Below are 13,634 nucleotides of genomic sequence, written 5' to 3'. Positions count from 1 at the left end.
GGTATCTTCTTCTGAAAATAAATATGAGTCAAGGAAAAAGCCTTGCTGCATAGTTTTGTGGTATATGTAAAACAAATTCGTTTTTTAAAAAAGACTGAAAAAAATTCTTGCTACAAGTGCACCATTTTGCAGGAGGACTGACGCAAATATATTTTAGGAAGGATGAAGACTTACCCTGGAATTTCAAAGCCAGTAGTTTGTTTCTTTCCTGATACGGTCATTTTGGTTACTTTTGGCACAATGTCTGGTTCAATTCTTGTGCGAGAATCTCGGTCTTTTCCTGACAAGAAGAAAAAGATCATTTGTAGCGTAGGGAGGGAAAGCTAACAGTTTGGATTCCTAATATAGATAACAATATTCAACAGTCTTGACAGTACTTGAATCCTTACATTTCTGCAGTAATATAAAATCTACCACTGAAAATTCTGAGCTGCTGCTGTAAAATCTTAACCATCCTGAATATTTAGAACAACTTGTCATTTACAGTACAAAAAAATCATTTTGTGTCCACATCGTGTTGCAGGATATAACAAAAGCCTGCAGCATTTCAGGCTGACCATGAAATATGACATCCTAATAATGAATGTAATCCACACATTTCCACTTTCCCAACAGGACCGTCTCCTTTGTCTTCCCTGCAGCCCTCCATATCCGCTCTGGAAGATGCCCAAGTGGCGAAGGGAATGACAAAGTCTGCCTTTTAGTTTAAAAGGTCTAGTTAAACACAATCTTTTCATTTTTAATTATGAATGAAATGGTTTTGAAACACTTCAAACTTTAAAATGACATTTTATGCTAGCATAATTTTTACTGAGTCATCAAAGGCCTTTAAGAATCTCCCATCTTCTCTCACCACACTGTGATCTCTCAAGTAACTGCACTGACTTTGCTACATTCACATTATTCAGTAGTAGGATGCAGTATTTAAATAATACTTCAGTTTTCCAATTGTTTCTTCTTATATGTATGTCAAGAAGTAAGGGCCACCTTCCCATATACTTGTCTCCTTTTTCAAACCTCTGGGTCTACAGATTTTGGCAGAACTATAATAACATCAAGATGTGTGCATTTCCTAATAACTGCTGTCAATAAAAGGACTTGATATCCTTCACTGATCCAGAAATCGGACAGACGGCAGCCAGCACATTCTCCCTATCAAAGGTAGCGATGCCTTCTGACAGGAAATGAATATATTTTCATTCCCAGCATAGCTCACAACAATATTTCTTGAATTCCACCCTTACTGGTAATTTATCTCTCGCTTTCATACTGTTTTATTCTTAACCCTTTTTTTAGTTGTTAAAAAATTCTGGAAACAATATTCATAAAGAGATATATTTAACAAATTTATTCAAAGTAGATCAAACTCTTTGGTTCAAATTGTATTCAAGGACAGAATGGTCTTCACATTATTTTACATTTCTCCTTCTTCCACCCACACATGACTTAAGCCAAAATTGGGAACCATACCCGGAGTTGGCTCTGTCATTAAGCTTAGACAGGAAAAATATGATCCATGCTGCTTGCCATTTATTCAGATAATTGCCGTAGATACTATCCTCCCCACAGAAAGGGGGAAAGATGCAGTAGCAGCATTTTTTGCCCTCAGGGTCCAGAAGAGAGGGCAGACTCTCACACAGGGACCCGCCCCAAGAAGGATGCAACCACATGTTGCTCTGCTGTGATAGAGGACACTCCACCCAGAGCCAGGTGTGCCCCAGCCTAACCACACCAAAACACAGCCATCTTATAATACGTAGTGTCACAAACACACTCTTCTTCTTATGGAGGAGGCACTGTTGTTGCTTTCTTCCATGGGGAATACTGCCAATGCTAGATCTTCATCTCCCCCATGTAAGGGGGGAGATGGCACTCTTGTTCCCACTTGAGGGCCATGCCATCTATAGCAACAGTACATTTCAAAAATTCAAGAAATTAAACAATTTGGATTGAACACTGTAAGAAAAACGGATCAGTCATGACAGAGCAGGATCAAGGTACCCATCAGATCATCATCATTCATATGTATGTCACTCAACGTGGACTCACTCCAATTAGAATAGCGACATAGGGAAGTTCTGCTCCTTGCAAGCTGTTTTTCAACAAATCACCAAGCAAGAACAATGACTGATTTAGAAAAAGGTTATTTCCTAAATAGAAGTTAAAGAAGGGAATTTCCAAGTAAAAGCCCTGTTGCTTTCAGCTACTACCACTTCTTTATAAAACTTAAAACATTTTTTCTCGTACAGTAGTTTCTTATCAAAATGAGCCGTTCCATGCCTCAAAGCAGGCTCCCCATATGTACAAATATATTACCAAGTCGGAGGCCATCATAGTTTTAGGTTGGTAGCAATTTTCATTACTGCAATAACCACAACAACCAAGAACCATCTGGGTCACACAATATGATTATCATGCAAAGTGCTTGATCAGGAAGATATCTCACATAGGAAACAATGTTTTATACGAAATTACAATTTTTAAAAGAATCTAAAACTGAACATAATACAGATAGTTACACTATTAACTATTATCCCCAAAAATTGTTCTAACATTTCCTAAGGTTATTTGAAGACGAGAGGTAAGCTTAGGTCTGCTTCTGTGGAACATGCACAGTTAAAGTGAAAAGTACAGTAGTCACTCCACATTTGTGGGCTTTAGGGGCACAGGTTCCCCTTGAAAGTAAGAAATCTGCAAATTGAAATCAAAAGCACAAACACTACTTTTTTAATCTGAGAGAATACTTCTTCTGAAAGAACATGACTACAGAATTGCACTGTATTGCTTACAAATGCCTACAGAAATGCTCTCTCTAAAACATTTGTAGGTCCTTCAGAGCAATTCTATAGTCTGGGTCATGGGAATTAATTTCTTTTGCTTTCTTGTACAATTGCACTGTACAAATCTGCTCATAAAACTCTGTGTGAAATGTGAAATACCAAAATAAAAGCTGAATCAATAAAGTGAAATGCAAAACCCACTCCAAGGATTTGTGTTGTGACCCGTGTTGGGTCCCTAAGTAGAAAGGTGGGAATTAAATAAACAAGCCAAGCTTTCTCTTGCATAGCAACACGATTTAAGGAAAAGAAGGCATGCAGGAAAAGGAGCCTAGATGGTATAGATGATTTCAGGCAATACACCCAAAATAATGGGAACCAAAATACCATAAAATATATCCAAAGAAATATGATGGCCTACAAATCTCATAATCCTCAACCAGCATGATCAATGGCTGACCACATTCCCATACATCTTAACAAAGCGTGGTTACCATCAAATATTTTGAACAGTTATTTCCACAATGTATACTTCTATTCAGTATGCTTACATAGAAAGTCTATTCATTTGAGTCTCACATTCTGCAGTAACCACAACTGTGTTTGTGGTGTGTTCTTATTCAACGTATTTAGCTAAATGACTCTGACATGTGTTTCACTAACAAGCAGGGAAAATGTTCTACAGAGATGTGCAGAGCTTTCTGACCATAAATAGGCATGTTAAAGCAACGTCAGCACTAAATGTGGGGTACCCCAAGATTTCTCCACCAACTAGTAATCTAAGATGAAAGTTTACATAGTGCAAGATAACGTTCAACACAATTAATAGAATTTCTGTTGGGTTCTGGTTCATTATGAGTATGTAAAACTGAAAGTACAATATGTAATGAACAGGTACTTTTACTGCAACTTAGTTGAGTTTCCAGAAATGAAATAGTATCAGGCAGAAAAACTGGAAGTTTGCATATCAGAGCATGCTGTACTTAAGTGGTGAATTCTTAGTGAACTGAATCCACAAGTATACAGTAACTTCTTGTAGCACTTGTGAACCTGCAGCCCTACATCAAACAGACTATTGTGGTACTGTATTTTATCAGACTGAAACTTTCATCATGCCTAACCATTAGCTAGGGATGAAGGACGTATCAGTCCAACAAGAAATACAATGTTTCCTAGCTACTTCACGGTTCACTTTTTGCTTCCTTGCTGTTTTGCGGGTTTTCAATTAATATTAATGTACACATTTATTGCTGTATTTTTGCTGTTTTGTGGGTTTTTGTGGTGTGCAAAGGGGTTTGGAAGGGGGGAAAGGAAGAAATAAAGGGAGAGGGGGAGGGAAGGGTTGGAAATTAAAAAGGTCATTTAGCTTCCATTCTTATTCTCTGATGGTGTACTGTATATTGTAACTGCCAAAATAAAGTACAGACTGCATTGTAGTAAGTGGTCTGTGGTTTGCTCTCCTCCACACATAGAATAAATACAGTGTCCCTACTTCACAGATTTTCACTTATTGCAGGTGGTCCTCTAACGTAACTCCCGCGATAAGTGCGGGAACATGGTATTCGCCTGCCCTAAAACAACTACTATACTCCTCAGACATATACTTAAAAAAAAGGAATACACTATCTAAATAACTGAAAAATTAGGTTAACATTTTAAAAAATTCTGGCAGAAAACCTTACTTCATTCCTTAAAACAAAATATTTTTAATTGATAGGAATAGAAAATACCTAAACTACGAGTACAATGCATACATTTGTATAATACTGGCCAACACACTTGGGTGCCTCAAATGTTAGCCCTGTTTCTGGGTATATTTGACCTGCTGATTCCAAAACTAGCACCAATATTCCATTATCAACTCTAATTTTTGAGACACAGAACCTATGCCATATACCACTCTTCATCTGCTCGCCCAAAGAAAATCGTGATAACCATATCTAAGAAACTAGAACTGATGTGGTCTATCCAACACACTTTTCTGAATCAGCACCCCAAATTTATTTATTTATTGCATTTCTATAATGATTTTCTCACACCTAGGGGGAAATCAAAGCAGAGTACAACGTAATAAATGACAAAAATTCAATGGCTCACATCCATATAAAAGCAATATATTACATATCTATGTAAAAACAATTAACAATAACTAAAAAATTAAGATCAATTAAAATTATGCAAACCATCAGACATAACCATAAAACATTAAAACAGACATTACATCAATCCTGTGGTTTTCCTTTAGATGATTAAGTATTGCCATCCCAGGAACAGGCCTAAAAACCAAAACACTTTTTTTTTTGGTTGGGCTGTGTAATCAATCTACACTTTAGATTTATCCCATAGTCAAGGATGAATTGCTCCTTACAGCAATTTATGTGGAGAAATAATGGCTGTGATATCAGCCATTCAGTATCCAATCAGATGCGACTCAGAACTCTGAGTTTATTTCATTCGAGTAATTTAGAACAAAAGCTCTCAGAACAAAATATGTAACAAAATCCTACTTTTTTATTTACAGTAATGCAACCAGAACTACCTAGCTCCCAGTCAACTATTCCAAAAGTTGGTGTACGGAGTTCACTTCCTCAGAAGCTGTTTCTCTGAGGTGCCTGGAAAGTTCGAGCAGTCTTTGCATTTTCTATTGGGAAATATGAGGAGCCTTTGAAACAGTGGTGTAGAAAGCAGCCAGTGCCACCTGCCCCTCACTGATGGGGATGTATACTTCAGTCTTCTTATCTTCTTGCCAAATATATATATGGTATGTGTGATTAAAATATAAACCTGTCTTCTTGATTACCTCCATGCAATGAGTCATGTGCATGATCCAACATTATTCCAAATAAATGGTTTGCAAAAATCTCAGTTCAAAACATTAAAATTATACTCACATACCCACCTATTTTATATTATAAAGAACAACCAGAGAACAAATCAAATGCACAGTAAAATTTGTAATAGTGAGCAAACTCCATAGGCATTATGAATTCTTATATGTAGAGGTGTTCATATACAGTACAGCCTGCATATCCCAGATTTTGCATGGATATGCAAAAACAGTGGATAATAGCAAACTCTAAAGAAATTAAGGATATTTGGCCCAATAATACCATAGAGCAGGCCTGCACAACCTGTGGTCAAGGCACTGCAGCAGTTAAAAAAGCCAATGGGATTTTGGGCTGCATCAAAAGGAGCATAGTGTCTAGACTCTAAATCAAAGGAAGTAATGGTTCCCCTCTCTTCTGTTTTTGTCAGACCTCACCTGGAATACTGTATCCAATTCTAGGCACTACAATTCAAGAGAGATTTGACAAGCTGGAATGTGTCCAGTGGAGGGCGACTAAAATGATCAAAGGTCTGGAGACCATGCCCTGAGGAGCAGCTTATAAAGATGGGCATGTTTAGCCTGCCGAACAGAAGATTGAGGAGACATGATCACCATATTTAAATATTTGAAATTATCGGGGGTACTTTGATTGTGGTTTTACTTTTATTGAATGGCTCATATGATTTCTTCCAACTCCATGATTCTAGGTGTTTTGGACTCCAACTCCAAGGAGCCCTAGCCAACTTGTCCAAAAATTAGGAATTCTGGATGCTGAAATTCAAAACACTTGGAGGGCCGCAGGTTGTGCAGACCTACCATAGAGTCAAGCTGGAGGACCTAGAAAATCCCTAGCAAATATATAGTTTGTCAGATGTGTAAAAATGAAATTGTGGTATGGGGATTCTACTGTATACAAATTCAAGGTGAACTGCAATGTTGCAAATGAGTACACTTTTCTTCTTCTTAGTAGTAAGGTTCTTGTTCTTGAGATAATAAAATTGGACAATTTATTATTAATCATTCCAGCCAACTTTCAAATTTCAAGCTTTATGTACCTGATGGCAACTGTTAAGTTTAATCAGTACGTCGAAGTCTACTTTTTATGAAGCTAATACATTTGAAAGTGCTAAAAGACAAAAACCTCATGGGAAATTAAAAACACATTTCCTTTGCATATGTAAATGAAGTTGAAGGTTTCATAGAAATCCATTCAAAATATGAATACTCACCCATTTTAGGTGTGCAAAAATAGACAGTAGATGACTTGCAGCTATTAAAATTTTAAAAAATGCAAACTTAGGGGTGGAAAAGGATTGTTAAAATTGTTTTAAATTTCCAACCATATAAAAACCAGGCACAATTTGTCGCTGCATTAAATAATAGTGTTCTAGACAAATAATGTTACTCTGCTCCCTGTTGCACCTGGCCATGTCTCTATCTTCCCTAGCACCAAATTTTAAAATGGATTCAGAACAAAAACATTTTCACTACCATTGAAGACTAATGTCTTATACATCAGCCAAAGCACATGGATAGACATAACTCCTTAGGTAAGCCTCTTGGCAATTAAGATAAGATTATGAAGTTGTGATATCTAAAGGATGTTATCCAGGGTGATGTGATATGAAAAAATCAAGATTGGCCTTGGTGAACTGTTCTAATTCTAATTCTTCTTCTATTTAATTTCTGAAAAAATCAGAATTATAGGTCTTAGAAATGCTACCTTATTTCACACATCTGAAAATTAACTTTTTATTTAAGAAAAAAATGCTTATTTTGCTAATGGTAAGGAGTCACTGCATGGAAGAGCTGTTCTAGCAAAAGACACAGAGACTTACACACTACCAAAGACCCACCAAGGGAGTGCTCTGAAGACTCAGGTGTTCTATTAATGTTTGGGGAGCTGCCAAGGATGCATAGGACCCTAATCTACCTTTCAGTTGCAAGGTTCCTTCAAAAATGTTTTTGGTGATGTCAGTCCTGACTTGTTACAGTGCAGTTATTTCTAAAAAAAAAACTAGCAGTGTGTAATCAGGATTAAAACAAGTAAAAGAAAATTACCCATTAAACAATTAAATAATTCCACCCTAATTCTTTTAGAAATACAAAAAGACAGACATAAAATTCCAACTGCCACTTCCTTGGCGATGGAATAAAAGAAGAGAAAGGTTCAGCTTTATTATGCCTAGGCATAGAAGCAGACAGAAGGATTTCCCTTCACCCCAACTGTGGTTGCTTTGGGTTCAGAGGGCGAGAAGAATAGGCCTAAGTCCAGATGCAAATGAAAGGTCTTCTTTCCACCCCAATGTCGTCAATGCTCTCGCCTCAGTGGGAAAGAACCAGCAGTGTCTGCTGGACTTAATCTCCTCCCTAATTGCCATCCACTTTTCCTTTTATGTCATGTCTTATTTAGATTGGAAACCTGAAGATGGAGAACTGTCAAATTGAGTGGGGTATAACAATCTAAGTAATATCTGACACTTAGTTTCACAGTAATGTTTTTCAAACTGATGGAACCGACAGGGATTACTTACTAACTTAATTTTAAAAATCTACAAGTATGAAAACCACTGACCTACAACAACTGAAACCATGATCTAACAGGAAGGAAAAGAGCTGGCACCAACCTGTCTAGGTGGCAGTGAGTTTGTGGCCTAGAAACTGGAGGCAGCTCTGATACAAGATCTCAACTGCCACAGAAATGCCCTGTAATTTTACTATTCCACTATATTTCTGAGCTAATATGCCAATCATGGTTTGCTACTGGATATTGTAGGTATGCTATCTAAACTTGATTGCTATGCAAAAATGTTAATAGGAGCAGTGCCAAGATAAAAGAACATTACAAATACCGAATAAATGCTTTCACATTCTTTCCTATCTAAACGTGTTAGCAGTAACACATTTACAGAAAGAGATATTTGAAATGAAAGTGTGAAACAGCTAAACCTGTTTTGAATCTCATTTGGAAAAAATTCTAAGGTTGATTAAACACATTGCCTACTGGCACTCAATAGCTCCTGCAATATTAAATATTATAAATTTAATGCACGCCAAGAAAAGTCTGTGCAGCTCAAAATTATGGCAGTTAAACACATTATCCATACAAAGAACTAGAAAGGCAGCTGACCAAATAGCAATACCAATACAATAGTATTAGCAATTATCAGTACAGCACTATGAATATTTGAGCTAAGTAATTGAGCTTTCACGGAAACATGAATAATAAATAAAAGTTTACTTAAGCAGAAGATTGACCCTTTTCTAAGAGTACTATTAAATATAACTCTGCTGCTTTAAAACATTGAATGTGCTGAATTGCAGCTGCATTTTATATTCATTTATTATTGCTACATGAATCTGTGGAATTTGGTGGCGCTTGTCTAACTGTGTACGGATCTGGATACAGAACTATTTAACTGTATAAAGATCTGGGTATAGTGTGAAGAGCAATCCAAAAAGGAAAGTGGGAAGTCAAATTAACCTGCCTACCAGCTACCCTAGCATGTTGAAAAAACATTGATATAAAAGTTTAATTCTAACTTTTATAACCACTTTCTAATTTCTACAGGCATCATAGGACAAAGACCTATATTAAAGTATAGAGGATATTCTGGCGTGCAACTTCAGAATATTGTGACTTACCTATATTGTGGGGGTACGTGCGTACAACACTGCAAAGAAATGCCTCCTATTACACAGTTAAAATTAATGTTGTTTTGAACATTTCAAATGGCAGAGAGAGAGATTTGTGTGTGAGAGAGAGAGATGTTTAAAAAAAACCCTGAAACTGGAGAAGAAACCATAAAGCATTACTGCATTACTCAGCCATTCAAAACAGTATAACTATTGTTTTTCTGTAGCTACGCATATCAAAGAACTGTGTCCTACCTTTCTGTCTTTCTTTCTTTTTTTAAAAAAAAGTGGTATTCTTTCAAAAGATCCTGTTCTAGTTTTAAGACTGTTAAGACAACACATCTTAGGGAAAAGGTCTTGGGAGTGTCATTTTTTCCAGTGTAGGTGTACATAAAGTGAATCTCAAAACATTTAAAATTTTCTCATTGCTTCTGACATAAGCCACTTCCTTTCTGAAGCCCACACAAAGCTTTATCAGGGCAGATTCTGTGACTCTTACCAAATTTTCCTCAAGAGATACTCTTACACAGAGATATTGCTCACCATATATTATTATTGCTCTGCCACACATTACAGACATTCTCTTAACCACAGTTACCATTTACAGACTGTTAAAAAAAGGATCATTTTTATTTATATGATTCCTTCTGTAATGTGCTGTCAAAAGACACATAGTTAAAATAACACAACTCTGCTTTAAAACATACAACTAATGGGCACACTAATGAAAGCCGAACGTACTTAATACCAAATAATCCACAACTGTCAGATAATCTGTCCTTTTCCAATTATTCACACTGAGATTTTCATGATTGTTCTTACTTCTTCATAAGCAGTCCTGCAATTTTTATCATTTTACATAATTTTAGTTTTGTTCATGCAGGAGAAGGAACTACACAGAGAATAGTATTGCCACTTATTGGAAATCTATTTTAGTTCCATTTCTATCTTCTAAGATTGCATCAATTATTGTAATCACACTTTCAAGCATATTTTTGATGGCCATAAGTGCTAGAAATTCTTTTTAAATAGGGGGACAGAAATGACCATTCCCAGGAAACAGAATTCTACTCCCAGTGCTACATTCTGTATTGCTGCAGTCCACATTCAGCCAACATTCATGTTTATCAACATGAACAGCACAGTGATATATTAGCTACAAGTGATGAAACACTACAGCCACTATGCCAATACAGAATTTCCAAACATTGTTATAACATTTACTATACTACTTCTATTCATAGAAGGTAACCAACATGTGGCAAGTCTACTGCCCCCATACATAGCTGCCAAGTTCACTGAGTAGGTTTTTACATGGCAAAATTCTTCCACACAATCATTTACAATACAACTGAGGATATAAAACTTGTCCCAACGAAGATTCTACCTGGGAATTAGGAGGAACCTCCTGATAGTTACAGCTATCCAGGAATGAAATACACTACCTTGGCCCAATTCATTGAAAGTTTCTTAACAGTGACCCACCTGTCAAGAGTGTTTTCAATTCCTGCATCGGCTATAAATTGGAATAAATCACACTTGTGGTCTCTGTGGGCTCTATGATTTTGTGGTTGCCTTTCCCAGACACAACCCTGTAATCACTTCAACATCACAATATGTAGAACTTCCCAGATGGAGAAATATCAGTAAACACAATATCATAAACCAAGGTAGAGTAATTATGAGACAGTAGTTCGATTCATGTATTACTTACATGAAAGGGCATACATGCACATGATGGGGAGGGGAGATAAGATTTTTAGCGTGTGTTTACACATACACAGTGTTAGGCACGGCCTACATACCCACACATTTGGACAAAGGAGGAAAAATAACTCTTTTGCATGCTCATTATATCCGTCCAGTGGCACGTACTACCCTATATACTCATAGTAAAGGTAAAGGTTTCCCCTGACGTTAAGTCCAGTCGTGTCCAACTCTGGGGGTTGGTGCTCATCTCCATTTCTAAGCCGAAGAGCCGGCGTTGTCCGTAGACACCTCCAAGGTCATGTGGACGGCGTGACTGCATAGAACGCCGTTACCTTCCCGCCAGAGCAGTAGCTATTGATCTACTCACATTTGCATGTTTTCGAACTGCTAGGTTGGCAGAAACTGGGGCTAACAGCGGGCGCTCATTCCGCTCCCCGGACTCGAACCTGCGGCCTTTTGGTCCACAATTTTAGCAGCTTAACGCTTTAACACACTGCGGCACCAGAGTTATATATATACTAGCTGTGCCCAGCCACGCGTTGCTGTGGCGAAGTATGGTGGTATGGGAAATAAAGTATTGAGGAATTGGTGGTAGTTAAGGTAAAGGGTAAACGTTTTCCCCTGACATTAAGTCCAGTCATGTCTGACTCTGCATTATATGGCAGTATAGAGTCAAGATAATCCAGTTCAAAGCAGATAATATAAGATTCTAAATGGGTTATATAGCTGTGTGGAAGGGCCTTGAGTCTACACTGCCATATAATCCAGTGCAAATTAGATAATCTGTGGAAAAGGCCTAAGTGAAGCCTAACTCTGCCTGTCCCCTGGGCTGAGTCAGTTGCTAGGAGACCAAGTGGGCAGAGCTTAGCCTTCTAACTGGCAGCAATTGGATAAAAACAATTATTCCTCTCCCTCTAATTAGGACTTTATTTTTCTTTTCTTTTTGTTGTATCAACCTAGAGCCGTGGATGATGGGTTGTGTTGTCAAATTTCGAGGTTGGGGGGCCTGTAGTTTTGTTGTTTTGTCCGCTGCCCTGATGCCATCACTCTTTTATATATATAGTTAAATATCAACCCAAAAACTTGGGTCAATTTATCCATAAGTCAATGTGAATACTGTACCTTAACCCTTTTTAAAAAAAACGTGGTGAAAGATAAAAGCCTAGGAAGTCCCTGAAGAGCCTCAAAAAAGGACCCCCCCCCCACCATGGTGCTGCTTCTAGCCCAGTGGTTCCCCAATTTATTTGGCCTACCGCCCCCTTTCCAGAAAAAATATTACTCAGCGCCACCTGGAAATTAATTTTAATATTAATATTGACATTAATTCAGTGGCACAACGTGAACAGTAGCAGTGCGCAATTGCACATGCCTCAATGCAAGTGAGGGTGTATGCGGGAACCAAGCCAACGTCCAGTATGTTGTTCAAAGAAAAATCAAGCGTTATGAGCGGAATACATAAATCAATTTTTCTAAATCTTCTCTTCTTTCTTTTATGCTTTCACCGCCCCCTTACAGTTATTCATCACCCCCAAATGCACCTGTGGCCATCATTGCCCCTCGGATCACTGCAGCACCCACCAGGGGGCGGTAGCACTCACTTTGGGAACCACTGGTCTAGCCTTTTTGAGTAAAAAAAATAGCGATTTCGGCAGGTCCCTGAGGTGGCAGTGGCACATTCCCCTCTTCACAGAATGCCTCTTGACATACATGAAGGCAACTTATACATAAGTATACAAAGCGGTTAAGCAAGAAGCCTAAAAAGCAGTTGAGCAAGCAATTCTAACCAGAAGACGATATATGCGCAAAGGTTTATTCCCCACAGGTATCTATATATTAATGGACTCAGACAATGACTATATTATCCATATGAGGAGGGGGTTAGTAGTAAGTCGTTTAGGACACAATGGCCTACGAGGCACATTTTAATGTTTACTGCTTTTAAGTTCTTCTGAATATTTATTGCAACAGTTTAACATTCAATAATGTTACTTTATGGCAATCAAATATTCCAATAAATAAAAATGACTGAAATTAATGCTCCAAAATGCCATGTGATTCACCAGAAGCACCAGGAGACACGGTGATGCAATGGGTTAAACCCCTGTGCCGGCTGGACTGCTGACCTGAAGGCTGGGTTGCTAACCTGAAGGTTGCCGTCATCAGTCATTCTAGCTTGCAAGGACATGAGAGAAGCCTCCCAGCAGGATGGTAAAACATCCGGGTGTCCCCTGGGCAACATCTCTGTAGACAGACAATTCTCTCACACCAAAAGTGACTTGAAGTATGTTCTCAAGTCACTTCTGACATGATAAAAAAAAACAGAAGCACCCAAATAAACACTGGTGAAAATATAATTCTAAGCAAATGATCATGAAAGTGGAGAACGTTGACAGGCCTAAGAAAGTGGTGACCTATAGAAGGCACATGTCTCTTCTGAATCTACACACAAATGGAGAGTCACATAAATACTTTCACCATTTTGTCTTGCCTCTCTGTGTTTTTATTACTATTTTTTTTATTTCAAAAGTTTTTATTAAGTGAAATTAATGGCATACAGAATATAAGAAGGAAAAAAAATCTAATCAAATACATCTAATATAGGTATGTCGTTCCCCCCAAACAGGTACATTGCAATATTTATCAAATCTTTTTCGTCCTTCCCGCCCCCCATCCATGACCTCTGA

At 37.7% G+C, this 13,634-nt stretch overlaps 1 protein-coding gene across 4 annotated transcripts in view; it reads right to left on the bottom strand.

Annotated features, from left to right (window-relative positions):
• The window catches only part of LOC100565517 (HBS1-like protein), a 45,574-nt gene that overhangs the window by 15,549 nt on the left and 16,391 nt on the right, over positions 1–13,634 (bottom strand). For all 4 annotated transcript variants that reach the window (XM_008114540.3, XM_008114539.3, XM_003223290.4 and 1 more), the window contains one exon: positions 175–280. In XM_008114540.3, coding sequence (XP_008112747.2) covers positions 175–280 — 106 coding nt within the window. The remainder of the gene's footprint in view (positions 1–174; positions 281–13,634) is intronic.

This window comes from Anolis carolinensis, chromosome 1, assembly GCF_035594765.1.
Source record: "Anolis carolinensis isolate JA03-04 chromosome 1, rAnoCar3.1.pri, whole genome shotgun sequence".
In the NCBI taxonomy this organism is placed as follows: Eukaryota; Metazoa; Chordata; class Lepidosauria; order Squamata; family Dactyloidae; genus Anolis; species Anolis carolinensis.
The sequence above is the reverse complement of the archived record's forward strand: the minus strand, read 5'-3'. Positions and strand labels throughout refer to the sequence as shown.